Here is a 20,127-nt window from a genome sequence, read left to right as displayed (position 1 = left end):
TTATGACCATGAGTATGATGACCATCATAACCATGATCTAGGTGACCATTATGACCATCATGACCATGATCATAATGATCATCGTGACCATGATCATGCTGACCATCAAGACTATGGTAATGGTGACCATCATGACCATTTTCATGGTGACCACCGTGACCATCATCACAATGATCATGGTTACCATCATGACCATGATCATGGTTACCATTATCAATGATAATGGATACCATCACGACCATAACGATCATAATAATGTGTACTACCATGACCATCACGACCATAATCATAATGACCATCACAACCATGATCATCGAAACTATTATGGCCATGATCATGGTGACCATCATGACTACTATGACCATGATCATGGTTACCATCACGACCATGATCATGGTGACCATCATGACTTCTGTCATAGTGACCATAACGATTATGAGTATGGTGACCATCATGACTCGATCATGGTGACCATCATGACCATGGTCATAGTGACCATCATGACCATGAGCAGGGTGACTATCATGACCATGATTATGGTCGTCATCATGACCGTAGTCATGGTGACCACTATGACCATGTTCATAGTGACCATCATGACTAGGATCATGGTGACCATCATGACCACTATGACCATGATCATGGTGACAATCACGACCATCGTCATGGAGACTATAATGACCATGGTCATGGTGACCATCATAACTTTATCATAGTGACCGTCATGACTTTATCATAGTGACCGTCATGACTATGATCATGGTGACCATAATGACCACGATCATTGTGACCATCATGACCGTAGTCGTGGTGACCATTATGACCATGGTCATAGTGACCATAATGACCATGATCATAGTTACTATCACGTCGATGATCATGGTGACTATCATGACCATGGTCATAGTGACCATCATGACCATGCTCATGGTAACTATCATGACTATGATCATGGTCACCATCATGACCGTGGTCATAGTGACCATCATGACTATGATCATGGTGACCATCACGACCATGATCATTGTGACCATCATGACCGTAGTCATGGTGACCATTATGACCACGGTCATAGTGACCATCACGACCATCGTCATAGTGACTATAATGACCATGGTCATGGTGACTATAATGAACATGGTCATAGTGACCATCATGACTATGATCATGGTGACCATTATGACCATGGTCATTGAGACCATCATGACCATGATCATGGTTACAATCATGACTATGATCATGGCCACTATCATGACTAATATGACCATGATCATTGTGACCATCATGAGCGTAGTCATCGTGACCATTATGACCATGGTCATAGTGACCATCATGACTATGATCATGGTCACTATCATGACCATTATGACCATGATCATTGTGACCATCATGAGCGTAGTCATAATGGGCATTATGACCATGGTCATAGTGACCATCATGACTAGGATCTTGGTGACCATCGTGACCACTATGACCATGATCATGGTGACAATCACGACCATCGTCATGGTGACTATAATGACCATGGTCATAGTGACCATCATGACTTTATCATAGTGACCGTCATGACTATAATCATGGTGACCATCATGACCATGATCATGGTTACCATCATGACTATGATTATGGTCACTATCATGACCATTATGACCATGATTATAGTGACCATCATGACCATGATCATGGTGAAAATCATGACCATAGTCATCGTGACCATCACGACTATGATCATGGTGTCCATCATGACCATGATCATGGTGACCATCATGACCATGATCATTGTGACCATCATGACCGTAGTCATGGTGACCATTATGACCACGGTCATAGTGACCATCACGACCATCGTCATGGTGACTATATTGACCATGGTCATGGTGACTATAATGACCATGGTCATAGTGACCATCATGACTATGATCATGGTGACCATTATGACTATGGTCATTGAGATCATCATGACCATGATCATGGTTACAATCATGACTATGATCATGGTCACTATCATGACTATTATGACCATGATCATTGTGACCATCATGAGCGTAGTCATAGTGACCATTATGACCATGGTCATAGTGACCATCATGACTATGATCATGGTCACTATCATGACCATTATGACCATGATCATTGTGACCATCATGAGCGTAGTCATAATGACCATTATGACCATGGTCATAGTGACCATCATGACTAGGACCTTGGTGTCCATCGTGACCACTATGACCATGATCATGGTGACAATCACGACCATCGTCATGGTGACTATAATGACCATGGTCATAGTGACCATCATGAATTTATCATAGTGACCGTCATGACTATGATCATGGTGACCATCATGACCATGATCATGGTTACAATCATGACTATGATCATGGTCACTATCATGACCATTATGACCATGATTATAGTGACCATCATGACCATGATCATGGTGAAAATCATGACCATAGTCATCGTGACCATCATGACTATGATCATGATCATGGTCACTATCATGACCATTATCACCGAAATAATAGTAACCCCCACGACTATGGTCATGGTAACCATTATGACCATGAGTATGATGACCATCATAACCATGATCTAGGTGACCATTATGACCATCATGACCATGATCATAATGATCATCGTGACCATGATCATGCTGACCATCAAGACTATGGTAATGGTGACCATCATGACCATTTTCATGGTGACCACCGTGACCATCATCACAATGATCATGGTTACCATCATGACCATGATCATGGTTACCATTATCAATGATAATGGATACCATCACGACCATAACGATCATAATAATGTGTACTACTATGACCATCACGACCATAATCATAATGACCATCACAACCATGATCATCGAAACTATTATGGCCATGATTATGGTGACTATCATGACCATAATCATAGAGACCATCATAATCGGAATCATGGTGACCATTATGACTGTGGTCATAGTAATCATCATGACTATGATCACGGTGTCCATCATGACCATGATCCTGAAAACCATCACGACTATGATCATAGTGATTATCATGACCATGATCATGGTGACCATCATGACCACTATGACCATGATCATGGTGACTATCACGACCATAATCATTGTGACCATCATGACTATAGTCATAGTGACCATAATGACTATGATCATAGTCATAATCATGACCATCATCACCATGAGTATGGTGACTATAATGACTTAGATTATGGTGACTATCATGACCACGATCATGGTGACAAACAAGACCATCATGACTATGATCATAGTGACAGTAATGACAACGGTCATAGTGACCATCATGACCATGATCATGGAGACTATCATGACCATGATCATGGTCACCATCATGACCGTGGTCATGGTGACCATCATGACCATGATCATGGTGACTATCACGACCATGATCATTGTGACCATGATGACCGTAGTCATGGTGACCATCATGACCATAATCATAGTGACCATCATGACTATGATCATGGTGACCAATATGACCACGATCATGCTGATGATCGAGACCTCCATGACCAAGATCATATTGACCATCACGACCATGATCATAGTAACCATTATGACCATAATCATAGAGCTTATCATAACCATGATCATAGTTACTATCACGTCGATGATCATGGTGACCATCATGACCATGGTCATAGTAACCGTCATGACCAAGATCATGGTGACTATCATGACTATGATCATGGTCACCATCATGACCGTGGTCATGGTGATCATCATGATCATGATCATGGTGACCATCACGATCATGATCATTGTGACCATCATGACCGTAGTCGTGGTGACCATTATGACCATGATAATTGTGACCATCATGACCGTAGTCATGGTAACCATTATGACCATGGTCATAGTGACCATAATGACTAAGATCATAGTGACCATCATGACCACTACGACTATGATCGTGATGACCATCACGATCATGATCATTGTGACCATCATGACCGTAGCCATGAAGACCATCATGACCATGGTCATAGTGACCATCATGACTAAGATCATAGTGACCATTATGACCACTATGACTATGATCACGGTGTCCATCATGACCATGAACCTAGTGTCCATCACGACTATGATCATAGTGATCATCATGACCATGATCATGGTGACCATCATGACTACTATGACCATGATCATGGTGACCATCATGACTACTATGACCATGATCATGGTTACCATCACGACCATGATCATGGTGACCATCATGACTTCTGTCATAGTGACCATAACGATTATGAGTATGGTGACCATCATGACTCGATCATGGTGACCATCATGACCATGGTCATAGTGACCATCATGACCATGAGCAGGGTGACTATCATGACCATGATTATGGTCGTCATCATGACCGTAGTCATGGTGACCACTATGACCATGTTCATAGTGACCATCATGACTAGGATCATGGTGACCATCATGACCACTATGACCATGATCATGGTGACAATCACGACCATCGTCATGGAGACTATAATGACCATGGTCATGGTGACCATCATAACTTTATCATAGTGACCGTCATGACTTTATCATAGTGACCGTCATGACTATGATCATGGTGACCATAATGACCACGATCATTGTGACCATCATGACCGTAGTCGTGGTGACCATTATGACCATGGTCATAGTGACCATAATGACCATGATCATAGTTACTATCACGTCGATGATCATGGTGACTATCATGACCATGGTCATAGTGACCATCATGACCATGCTCATGGTAACTATCATGACTATGATCATGGTCACCATCATGACCGTGGTCATAGTGACCATCATGACTATGATCATGGTGACCATCACGACCATGATCATTGTGACCATCATTACCGTAGTCATGGTGACCACTATGACCACGGTCATAGTGACCATCACGACCATCGTCATAGTGACTATAATGACCATGGTCATGGTGACTATAATGAACATGGTCATAGTGACCATCATGACTATGATCATGGTGACCATTATGACCATGGTCATTGAGACCATCATGACCATGATCATGGTTACAATCATGACTATGATCATGGCCACTATCATGACTAATATGACCATGATCATTGTGACCATCATGAGCGTAGTCATCGTGACCATTATGACCATGGTCATAGTGACCATCATGACTATGATCATGGTCACTATCATGACCATTATGACCATGATCATTGTGACCATCATGAGCGTAGTCATAATGGGCATTATGACCATGGTCATAGTGACCATCATGACTAGGATCTTGGTGACCATCGTGACCACTATGACCATGATCATGGTGACAATCACGACCATCGTCATGGTGACTATAATGACCATGGTCATAGTGACCATCATGACTTTATCATAGTGACCGTCATGACTATAATCATGGTGACCATCATGACCATGATCATGGTTACCATCATGACTATGATTATGGTCACTATCATGACCATTATGACCATGATTATAGTGACCATCATGACCATGATCATGGTGAAAATCATGACCATAGTCATCGTGACCATCACGACTATGATCATGGTGTCCATCATGACCATGATCATGGTGACCATCATGACCATGATCATTGTGACCATCATGACCGTAGTCATGGTGACCATTATGACCACGGTCATAGTGACCATCACGACCATCGTCATGGTGACTATATTGACCATGGTCATGGTGACTATAATGACCATGGTCATAGTGACCATCATGACTATGATCATGGTGACCATTATGACTATGGTCATTGAGATCATCATGACCATGATCATGGTTACAATCATGACTATGATCATGGTCACTATCATGACTATTATGACCATGATCATTGTGACCATCATGAGCGTAGTCATAGTGACCATTATGACCATGGTCATAGTGACCATCATGACTATGATCATGGTCACTATCATGACCATTATGACCATGATCATTGTGACCATCATGAGCGTAGTCATAATGACCATTATGACCATGGTCATAGTGACCATCATGACTAGGACCTTGGTGTCCATCGTGACCACTATGACCATGATCATGGTGACAATCACGACCATCGTCATGGTGACTATAATGACCATGGTCATAGTGACCATCATGAATTTATCATAGTGACCGTCATGACTATGATCATGGTGACCATCATGACCATGATCATGGTTACAATCATGACTATGATCATGGTCACTATCATGACCATTATGACCATGATTATAGTGACCATCATGACCATGATCATGGTGAAAATCATGACCATAGTCATCGTGACCATCATGACTATGATCATGATCATGGTCACTATCATGACCATTATCACCGAAATAATAGTAACCCCCACGACTATGGTCATGGTAACCATTATGACCATGAGTATGATGACCATCATAACCATGATCTAGGTGACCATTATGACCATCATGACCATGATCATAATGATCATCGTGACCATGATCATGCTGACCATCAAGACTATGGTAACAATCACGACCATCGTCATGGTGACTATAATGACCATGGTCATGGTGACCATCATAACTTTATCATAGTGACCGTCATGACTTTATCATAGTGACCGTCATGACTATGATCATGGTGACCATAATGACCACGATCATCGTGACCATCATGACCGTAGTCGTGGTGACCATTATGACCATGGTCATAGTGACCATAATGACTAGGATCATAGTGACCATCATGAACACTATGATCACGGTGTCCATCATGACCATGATCCTGGTGTCCATCACGACTATGATCATAGTGATCATCATGAGTAGAATCATGGTGACCATCATGACCACTATGACCATGATCATGGTGACCATCACGACCATGATCATTGTGACCATCATGACCGTAGTCATGGTGACCATTATGACCATGGTCATAGTGACCATCATGACTAGGATCATAGTGACCATTATGAGCACTATGACTATGATCACGGTGTCCATTATGACCATGATCCTGGTGTCCATCACGAACTATGATCATAGTAATCATCATGACTATGATCACGGTGTCCATCATGACCATGATCCTGGTGTCCATCACGACTATGATCAAAGTGATCATCATGATCATGATCATGGTGACCATCATGACTACTATGACTATGATCATGGTGACCATCACGACCATGATCATAGTGACCATCATGACTATTGTCATAGTGACCATCATGACTCTGAGCATGGTGACTATCATGACCATCATCATGGTCATCATCATGACCGTAGTCATGGTCATCATCATGAAAGTAGTCATGGTGACCATCATGACCATGGTCATAGTGACCATCATGACTAGGATCATGGAGACCATAATAACCACGATCATGCTGACCATCATGACCATGATCATGGTCACCATCATGACGATCATGAATATGATCATGGTGATCATTATGAGCATGACCATGGTGACCATCATGACCATGATAATAATGACTATCATGAGCATGAGCATAGTGACCATGATAACCATCATAACCATGATTGTGGTAACTATCATGACCATGATCATAGTGACCATCATGACCATGATAATAATGACTATCATGAGCATGATTATAGTGACCATAATGACCATCATGATCATTATGACCGTGATCATAGTGACCATCATGACTATGATCATGGTGAAAATCATGACCACGATCATGGTGACCATCATGACCATGATCATTGTGACCATAATGACCTTAGTCATGGTGACCATTGTGACCATGGTCATAGTGACCATAATGACTAGGATCATAGTGACCATCATAAACGCTATGACTATGATCACGGTGTCCATCATGACTATGATCCTGGTGTCCATCACGACTATGATCATAGTGATCATCATGACTAGGATCATGGTGACCATCATGACCACTATGACCATGATCATGGTGACCATCACGACCATGATCCTGGTGTCCATCACGAATATGATCATAGTGATCATCATGACTATTATCATATTGATCATCATGACTATGATCATAGTGATCATCATGACTATGGTCACGGTGTCCATCATAACCATGATTTTGGTGTCCATCACGACTATGATCAAAGTGATCATCATGACCATGATCATGGTGACCATCACGACCATAATCATGTTGACCATCATGACTATTGTCATAGTGACCATAATGACTATGATCATGGTGACCATCATGACTATTGTCATAGTGACCATAATGACTATGATCATGGTGACCATCATGATTCGATCATGGTGACCATCATGACCATGGTCATAGAGACCATCAAGACCCTGAGCATGGTGACTATCATGACCATGACCATGGTCATCATCATGACCGTAGTCATGGTGACCATCATGACCATGGTCATAGTGACCATCATGACTAGGATCATGGAGACCATAATAACCACGATCATGCTGACCATCATGACCATGATCATGGTCACCATCACGACGATCATGAATATGATCATGGTGATCATTATGAGCATGACTATGGTGACCATCATGACCATGATAATAATGTCTATCATGAGCATGAGCATAGTGACCATGATGACCATCATAACCATGATTGTGGTAACTATCATGACCATGATCATAGTGACCATCATGACCGTGATAATAATGACTATCATGAGCATGATCATAGTGACCATAATGACCATCATAATCATGATCGTACTGACCACGATGACCATGATCATTATGATCATCATGACCATCATGACTATGATTGTGGTGACCATGATGACCATGATCATAGTGACTATAAAGACCATCATGACCATGGTCTTGTCGCTATCATAACCATGATAGCGGTGACCAAAAGGATTATGATTATGGTGACTATGATCATGCTGACGATCATGATCATGATCGTGTTGTCCATTATGACCATGATCGAGTTGTTTATAATGACCATGAACTAGCTAACCATCATGACTTAAATCACGATGACCATCATAATCATGATCATGCTGACCATCATGATCATGATCATAGTGGCTATCATGACCATGATAAAAATAACTATCATGAACATGATCATAGTGACCATGATGTCCATCATAACCATGATTGTGGTGACCATCATGATCATTATGACGTTGATCATGGTGACCATGATGTCTATGATTATTCTGAACATCATGTCCATCATGACCATTATGACGATGTTCATGGTGGCCATGATGACCATGATCATTATGATCATCATGACCATAATTGTAGTGACCATCGCAACCATGAACATGGTGACCATTACGACTATCATAAACATGGTCTTGGTGACCATAATCATGCTGACCATCATAATCATTATCGTGTTGAACATAATAACCTTGATCAAAGTGACTATCATAACCATGATCATGGTGATCATCATTACTTAGATCATGGTGGCTATCATGACCATGATCATAGTGACCATTATAACCATGGTCTAGGTGACCATCCGACCATCATAACCATGATCATACTAATTATTATGACCATGATCATGGTGACTATCATAATCATGACAATAGTGATCATCATAATCAATATCGTGGTGACGACCATGACCATCATGACCACAATCATAGTGACGATCAAGACCATCATGACCATAATCATAGTGATCATCATGACCATGATCATAGTTATCATCATGACCATGATCATGGTGACCATCATGACTGAGATCATGGTGAACATCATGACCATGATCATAGTGACCATCACAACCATGGTCTAGGTGAACATCATGACCTTTATAACCATGATTATGGTGACTATCATATCCATGGAATGTTGACAATCATGACCATGATCATGCTGACCATCATGACCATGATCATGCTGACCATCTTGACCACGATCATGGTGTTCATTATGACAATGATTATGGTGACTGACATAACTATGATCATGGTGATCATCATAACCAAGATCATAGTGACCAGCATGACCATCATGACCAAGATAATAATGACCATTATGAGCATGATCCTAGTGACTATCGAGACCATCATGACTTCGATTATGGTGACTATCATGACTATGATCATGGTAATCATCATGAACATTATGACCATGATGTTAGTGACCATCATGACCACGATCATGGTGACCCTCACGACTATCATGACCATGGTCTTGGTGACCACCGTAACCATGATCACGGTGACCATCAGGATCATAATTATCGTGACCGTGATCATGCTGACTATCATAACCATGATCATAGTGACCATCATGACCATGATCATGGTGACTATCATAGCAATGGTCATAATGACCTTTATTACCATGATCATGGTGACAATCAAGACCATGTTCATGGTGACCATTAAGACCATCATGAGTATGGTCATGGTGACCATCATAATCGTGATCATGGTGACCATCACGACCATGGTCATGGTGACCATTATGACCATCATAACTATGATCATAGTAACTATCAAAACTATGATCATAGTGACCATCATGATCATGTTCATGGTGACCAATAAGACCATCATGACCATGATCATAGTGACCATCAAAACCATGCTCATAGTGACTATCATGACCATGGTCATAGTAACTATCTTAACTATGATCATAGTGGCCATCATGACCATGTTCATGGTGACCATTGAGACCATCATGACCATTACCATTGAGACCATCATGACCATTATCATGGTGACGATCATGACCATGGTCATGGTGACCATCATAACTATGATCATAGTGACCATCATGACCATAATCATAGTCACTATCATGATCATCATAACCTTGGTTATGGTGACTATTATGACTGAGATTAGGCTGACTATCAAAACCACGATCATGGTGACAATCAAGAAAATCATAACTATGATCATGGTGACCATCATAACCACTATAAGCATGATCATGGTGACCATCATAACTATGTTCAGGGTGACCATCATGACTATGATCATGGTGACTATCATGACCATGTTCATGGTGACCATTGAGACCATCATAACCATGATCATAGTGACCATAATGGCCATAATCAAGGTGACCAATATGTCCACGGTCATGGTGACCATCATGATCATCATAACCATGGTTATAATGACTATTATGACTGAGATTATGCTGACTATCATGACCACGATCATGGTGACAATCAAGATAATCATAACTATGATTATGGTGACCATCATGACCACTATAAGCATGATCATGGTGACCATTATAACTATGTTTAGGGTGACCATCAAGACTATGATCATGGTGACCATTGAGACCATCATGACTATGATCACAGTGACTATAATGACCACTATGACCATAATCATGGTGACCATCACAACCATCGTCATAGTGCCTATAATGACCATTATAACTATGATTATGGTGACTATTATGACTTAGATTATGGTGACTATCATAACCACGATCATGGTGACGATCAAGAACATCATGACTGTGATCATGGTGACCGTCATAGCCATGGTCATAGTGACCATCATGACTGTGATCATGGTGACCGTCATAACCATAGTCATAGTGACCATCATGACCATGTTCATGGTGACCATTGAGACCATCATGATTATGATCATAGTTTCCATCATGACCATTATCATGGTGACTATCATAACTATGGCCATAGTGACCATCAAAACTATGATCATGGTGACCATCATGATTTTGGTCATGGTGACCATTGAGACCATCATGACCATGACCATGGTAACCATCATGACCGTGATCATAGTCACCATCATGACCATTATAACTATGATCATGGTGACTATTATGACTCAGATTTTGGTGACTATCATAACCACGATCATGGTGACAATCAATACCATCATGACTAAGATTATAGTAACCATCACAACCATGGTCATAGGGACCATCGAAACTATGATCATGGTGACCATCATGACCAAGATCATAGTGACCAGCATGACCATCATGACCATGATAATAATGACCATTATGAGAATGATCCTAGTGACGATCAAGACCATCATGACTTCGATTATGGTGACCATCACGACCAACGTCATAGTGACCATCATGATCATGATCATGGTGACCATCATGACCATGATCATGGTGACCACCACGACCATGATTATAGTGACCATCGTGACCCTAATAATGGTGACCATCATGACCATGGTCATAGTGACCATCATAACTATGATCATAGTTACTATTAAAACTATGATTATGGTGACCTTCATGACCATGTTTATGAGGACCATTGAGACCATCATGGCTATGATCATGGTTACCATCATGACCACGGTCATAGTGACCATCATAACTATGATCCTAGTGACCATCATGACTATGATCATAGTGACCATTATGGCCATGATCATGGTTACTATCATGACTATGGTCATGGTGACCATCATAACTATGATAATGGTGACCATCATAACCATGATCATGGTGACCATCATAACCATGATCATGGTGACCATTATGATTATGTTCATGGTGACCGTTGAGACCAACATGACCTTTATAACCATGATTATGGTGACTATCATATCCATGGAATGTTGACAATCATGACCATGATCATGGTGACCATCATGACCATGATCATGCTGACCATCATGACCACGATCATGGTGACCATTATGACAATGATTATGATGATTGACATAACTATGATCATGGTGATCAACATAACCAAGATCATAGTGACTAGCATGACCATCATGACCATGATAATGATGACCATTATGAGCATGATCCTAGTGACGATCAAGACCATCATGACGTCGATTATGGTGACTATCATGACTTTGATCATGGTAATCATCATGACCATTATGACTATGATGTTAGTGACCATCATAACCACGATCATGGTGACCGTCACGACTATCATGACCATGGTCTTGGTGACCATCATGACCATGATCATGGTGACTATCATGGCAATGGTCATAGTGACCTTTGTAACCATGATTATGGTGACCATCATGACCATGTTCATGGTGACCATTAAGACAGTCATGACTATGATCATGGTGACCATCATAATCATGACCATTGAGACCATCATAACCATGATCATAGTGACTATCATGATCATGGTCATGGTGACCATTATGACTATCATGACTATGATCATGCTGACTATCATGACCATGTTCGGGGTGACCATTGAGACCATCATGACCATGATCATAGTGACCATTACGACCATGATCATAGTGACTATCATGACCATGATCATGGTTACCATCACGAACATCGTCATAGTGCCTATAATGACCATCATAATTATGATTATGGTGACTATTATGACTTAGATTCTGGTGCCTCTCATAACCACGATCATGGTGACGATCAAGACCATCATGACTATGATCATGGTGACCGTCATAACCATTGTCATAATGACCATCATGACCATGTTCATGACGACCATTGAGACCATCATGACCATGGTCATAGTGACTATCATAACTATGATCATGGTGGCCATTATGACCATGTTCATGGTGACCATTGAAACCATCATGACCATTACCATTGAGACCATCATGACCATAATCATAGTGACCATCATGACCATTATCATGGTGACTATCATGACCATGGTCATGGTGACCATCATAACCATGATCATGGTGACCATCATAATCATGATGATGTTGACTATTATGACTTAGAGTATGGTGACTATCATAACTATGGTCATAGTGACCATCATGATTTTGGTCATGGTGACCATTAAGACCATCATGACCATGACCATGGTGACCATCATGGCCATGATCATAGTCACCATCATGACCATCATAACTATGATCATGGTGACTATTATGACTTAGATTTTGGTGACTATCATAACCACGATCATGGTGACAATCAATATCATCATGACTATGATTATAGTAACCATCACAACCATGGTCATAGCAACTATCAAAACCATGATCATGGTGACCATCATGACCAAGATCATAGTGACCATCGTGACCCTAATTATGGTGACCATCATGACCATGGTCATAGTGACCATCATAACTATGATCATAGTGACTATCAAAACTATGATCATGGTGACCTTCATGACCATGTTTATGATGACCATTGAGACCATCATGGCTATGATCATGATTACCATCATGACCACGGTCATAGTGACCATTATGACCATCATGACTATGATCATGCTGACTATCATGACCATGTTCGGGGTGACCATTGAGACCATCATGACCATGATCATAGTGACCATTACGACCATGATCATGGTGACTATCATGACCATGGTCATAGTGACCATCATAACTATGATTATGGTGACCAACATAACCATGATCATGGTGTCCATCATGACCATGATCATAGTGACCATTATGACCACGATCATTGTGACTATCATGACCATGATCATAGTCACCATCATGATCATCATAACCATGGTTACGGTGACTATTATGACTGAGATTATGCTGACTATCATAACCACGATCATGGTGACAATCAAGAAAATCATAACTATGATCATGGTGACCATCATGACCACTATAAGCATGATCATGGACACCATCATAACAATGTTCAGGGTGACCATCATGACTATGATCATGGTGACTATCATTACCATGTTCATGGTGACCATTGAGACCATCATGACCATGGTCATAGTGACCATCATAACTATGATTATGGTGACCAACATAACCATGATCATGGTGTCCATCATGACCATGATCATAGTGACCATTATAACCACGATCATTGTGACTATCATGACCATGATCATAGTCACCATCATGATCATCATAACCATGGTTACGGTGACTATTATGACTGAGATTATGCTGACTATCATAACCACGATCATGGTGACAATCAAGAAAATCATAACTATGGTCATGGTGACCATCATGACCACTATAAGCATGATCATGGTGACCATCATAACAATGTTCAGGGTGACCATCATTACTATGATCATGGTGACTATCATTACCATGTTCATGGTGATCATTGAGACAATCATGACTATGATCACAGTGACCATAATGACCACTATGACCATGATCATGGTTACCATCACGAACATCGTCATAGTGCCTATAATGACCATCATAATTGAGATTATGGTGACTATTATGACTTAGATTCTGGTGCCTCTCATAACCACGATCATGGCGACGATCAAGACCATCATGACTATGATCATGGTGACTGTCATAACCATTGTCATAGTGACCATCATGACCATGTTCGTGGTGACCATTGAGACCATCATGACCATGATCATAGTGACCATCATGACCATGATCATGGTGACTATCATGACTTTGATAATGGTAATCATCATGACCATTATGACTATGATGTTAGTGACCGTCATAACCACGATCATGGTGACCGTCACGACTATCATGACCATGGTCTTGGTGACCATCATGACCATGATCATGGTGACTATCATGGCAATGGTCATATTGACCTTTGTAACCATGATCATGGTGACCATCATGACCATGTTCATGGTGACCGTTAAGACAGTCATGACTATGATCATGGTGACCATCATAATCATGATCATTGAGACCATCATGACCATGATCATAGTGACCATCATAACCATGATCATAGTGACAATCATGATCATGGTCATAGTGACCATTATGACCATCATGACAATGATCATGCTGACTATCATGACCATGTTCGGGGTGACCATTGAGACCATCATGACCATGATCATAGTGACCATTACGACCATGATCATGGTGACTATCATGACCATGGTCATAGTGACCATCATAACTATGATTATGGTGACCAACATAACCATGATCATGGTGTCCATCATGACCATGATCATAGTGACCATTATGACCACGATCATTGTGACTATCATGACCATGATCATAGTCACCATCATGATCATCATAACCATGGTTACGGTGACTATTATGACTGAGATTATGCTGACTATCATAACCACGATCATGGTGACAATCAAGAAAATCATAACTATGATCATGGTGACCATCATGACCACTATAAGCATGATCATGGACACCATCATAACAATGTTCAGGGTGACCATCATGACTATGATCATGGTGACTATCATTACCATGTTCATGGTGACCATTGAGACCATCATGACCATGATCATAGTGACCATCATGGCCATCATCAAGGTGAGCAATATGTCCACGGTCATGGTAACCATCATGACCATTGTCATAGTGACCGTCATAACTATGATCATAGTGACCATTATGACCATGTTCATGGTGACCATTGAGACCATCATGACTATGATCACAGTGACCATAATGACCACTATGACCATGATCATGGTTACCATTACGAACATCGTCATAGTGCCTATAATGACCATCATAATTATGATTACGGTGACTATTATGACTTAGATTCTGGTGCCTCTCATAACCACGATCATGGTGACGATCAAGACCATCTTGACTATGATCATGGTGACTGTCATAACCATTGTCATAGTGACTATCATAACTATAATTATAGTGGCCATCATGACCATGTTCATGGTGACCATTGAGACCATCATGACCATTACCATTGAGACCATCATGACCATAATCATAGTGACCATCATGACCATTATCATGGTGACTATCATGACCCTGGTCATGGTGACCATCATAACTATGATCATGATGACCATCATAATCATGATGATGTTGACTTAGATTATGGTGACCATCATAACTATGGTCATAGTGACCATCATGATTTTGGTCATGGTGACCATTAAGACCATCATGACCATGACCATGGTGACCATCATGACAATGATCATAGTCACCATCATGACCATCATAACTATGATCATGGTGACTATTATGACTTAGATTTTGGTGACTATCATAACCACGATCATGGTGACAATCAATATCATCATGGCTATGTTTATAGTAACCATCACAACCATGGTCATAGCGACCATCAAAACTATGATCATGGTGACCATCATGACCAAGATCATAGTGACCAGCATGACCATCATGACCATGATAATAATGACCATTATGAGCATGATCCTAGTGACGATCAAGACCATGATCATTGTGACTATCATGACCATGATCATAGTCACCATCATGATCATCATAACCATGGTCATGGTGACTATTATGACTGAGATTATGCTGACTATCATAACCACGATCATGCTGACAATCAAGAAAATCATAACTATGGTCATGGTGACCATCATTACCACTATAAGCATGATCATGGTGACCATCATAACAATGTTCAGGGTGACCATCATTACTATGATCATGGTGACTATCATTACCATGTTCATGGTGACCATTGAGACCATCATGACTATGATCATAGTGACCATCATAACTATGATCATAGTAACAATCATGATCATGGTCATAGTGACCATTATGACCATCATGACTATGATCATGCTGACTATCATGACCATGTTCGGGGTGACCATTGAGACCATCATGACCATGATCATAGTGACCATTACGACCATGATCATGGTGACTATCATGACCATGGTCATAGTGACCATCATAACTATGATTATGGTGACCAACATAACCATGATCATGGTGTCCATCATGACCATGATCATAGTGACCATTATGACCACGATCATTGTGACTATCATGACCATGATCATAGTCACCATCATGATCATCATAACCATGGTTACGGTGACTATTATGACTGAGATTATGCTGACTATCATAACCACGATCATGGTGACAATCAAGAAAATCATAACTATGATCATGGTGACCATCATGACCACTATAAGCATGATCATGGACACCATCATAACAATGTTCAGGGTGACCATCATGACTATGATCATGGTGACTATCATTACCATGTTCATGGTGACCATTGAGACCATCATGACCATGATCATAGTGACCATCATGGCCATCATCAAGGTGAGCAATATGTCCACGGTCATGGTAACCATCATGACCATTGTCATAGTGACCGTCATAACTATGATCATAGTGACCATTATGACCATGTTCATGGTGACCATTGAGACCATCATGACTATGATCACAGTGACCATAATGACCACTATGACCATGATCATGGTTACCATTACGAACATCGTCATAGTGCCTATAATGACCATCATAATTATGATTACGGTGACTATTATGACTTAGATTCTGGTGCCTCTCATAACCACGATCATGGTGACGATCAAGACCATCTTGACTATGATCATGGTGACTGTCATAACCATTGTCATAGTGACTATCATAACTATAATTATAGTGGCCATCATGACCATGTTCATGGTGACCATTGAGACCATCATGACCATTACCATTGAGACCATCATGACCATAATCATAGTGACCATCATGACCATTATCATGGTGACTATCATGACCCTGGTCATGGTGACCATCATAACTATGATCATGATGACCATCATAATCATGATGATGTTGACTTAGATTATGGTGACCATCATAACTATGGTCATAGTGACCATCATGATTTTGGTCATGGTGACCATTAAGACCATCATGACCATGACCATGGTGACCATCATGACAATGATCATAGTCACCATCATGACCATCATAACTATGATCATGGTGACTATTATGACTTAGATTTTGGTGACTATCATAACCACGATCATGGTGACAATCAATATCATCATGGCTATGTTTATAGTAACCATCACAACCATGGTCATAGCGACCATCAAAACTATGATCATGGTGACCATCATGACCAAGATCATAGTGACCAGCATGACCATCATGACCATGATAATAATGACCATTATGAGCATGATCCTAGTGACGATCAAGACCATGATCATTGTGACTATCATGACCATGATCATAGTCACCATCATGATCATCATAACCATGGTCATGGTGACTATTATGACTGAGATTATGCTGACTATCATAACCACGATCATGCTGACAATCAAGAAAATCATAACTATGGTCATGGTGACCATCATTACCACTATAAGCATGATCATGGTGACCATCATAACAATGTTCAGGGTGACCATCATTACTATGATCATGGTGACTATCATTACCATGTTCATGGTGACCATTGAGACCATCATGACTATGATCATAGTGACCATCATAACTATGATCATAGTAACAATCATGATCATGGTCATAGTGACCATTATGACCATCATGACTATGATCATGCTGACTATCATGACCATGTTCGGGGTGACCATTGAGACCATCATGACCATGATCATAGTGACCATTACGACCATGATCATGGTGACTATCATGACCATGGTCATAGTGACCATCATAACTATGATTATGGTGACCAACATAACCATGATCATGGTGTCCATCATGACCATGATCATAGTGACCATTATGACCACGATCATTGTGACTATCATGACCATGATCATAGTCACCATCATGATCATCATAACCATGGTTACGGTGACTATTATGACTGAGATTATGCTGACTATCATAACCACGATCATGGTGACAATCAAGAAAATCATAACTATGATCATGGTGACCATCATGACCACTATAAGCATGATCATGGACACCATCATAACAATGTTCAGGGTGACCATCATGACTATGATCATGGTGACTATCATTACCATGTTCATGGTGACCATTGAGACCATCTTGACCATGGTCATAGTGACCATCATAACTATGATTATGGTGACCAACATAACCATGATCATGGTGTCCATCATGACCATGATCATAGTGACCATTATGACCACGATCATTGTGACTATCATGACCATGATCATAGTCACCATCATGATCATCATAACCATGGTTACGGTGACTATTATGACTGAGATTATGCTGACTATCATAACCACGATCATGGTGACAATCAAGAAAATCATAACTATGGTCATGGTGACCATCATGACCACTATAAGCATGATCATGGTGACCATTATAACTATGTTCAGGGTGACCATCAAGACTATGATCATGGTGACCATTGAGACCATCATGACTATGATCACAGTGACTATAATGACCACTATGACCATAATCATGGTGACCATCACAACCATCGTCATAGTGCCTATAATG

The 20,127-nt window shown here is 40.6% G+C and overlaps 1 protein-coding gene across 1 annotated transcript in view; it reads right to left on the bottom strand.

Annotated features, from left to right (window-relative positions):
- Positions 1-2,771: 2,771 nt before the first annotated feature.
- The window catches only part of LOC130665883 (histidine-rich glycoprotein-like), a 31,876-nt gene continuing 14,520 nt past the window's right edge, over positions 2,772-20,127 (bottom strand). Inside the window, exons 2-5 of the mRNA XM_057466513.1 lie at positions 9,181-9,476; positions 8,296-8,833; positions 3,089-3,135; positions 2,772-3,014 (exon numbers count right to left, since the gene is read on the bottom strand). Of these exons, the coding sequence (XP_057322496.1) occupies positions 2,772-3,014; positions 3,089-3,135; positions 8,296-8,833; positions 9,181-9,476 (1,124 nt within the window). The remainder of the gene's footprint in view (positions 3,015-3,088; positions 3,136-8,295; positions 8,834-9,180; positions 9,477-20,127) is intronic.

The sequence above is a fragment of the Microplitis mediator genome, chromosome 3, assembly GCF_029852145.1.
Source record: "Microplitis mediator isolate UGA2020A chromosome 3, iyMicMedi2.1, whole genome shotgun sequence".
Lineage (NCBI taxonomy): Eukaryota > Metazoa > Arthropoda > Insecta > Hymenoptera > Braconidae > Microplitis > Microplitis mediator.
This window is presented reverse-complemented; position numbering and strand designations above follow the sequence as displayed.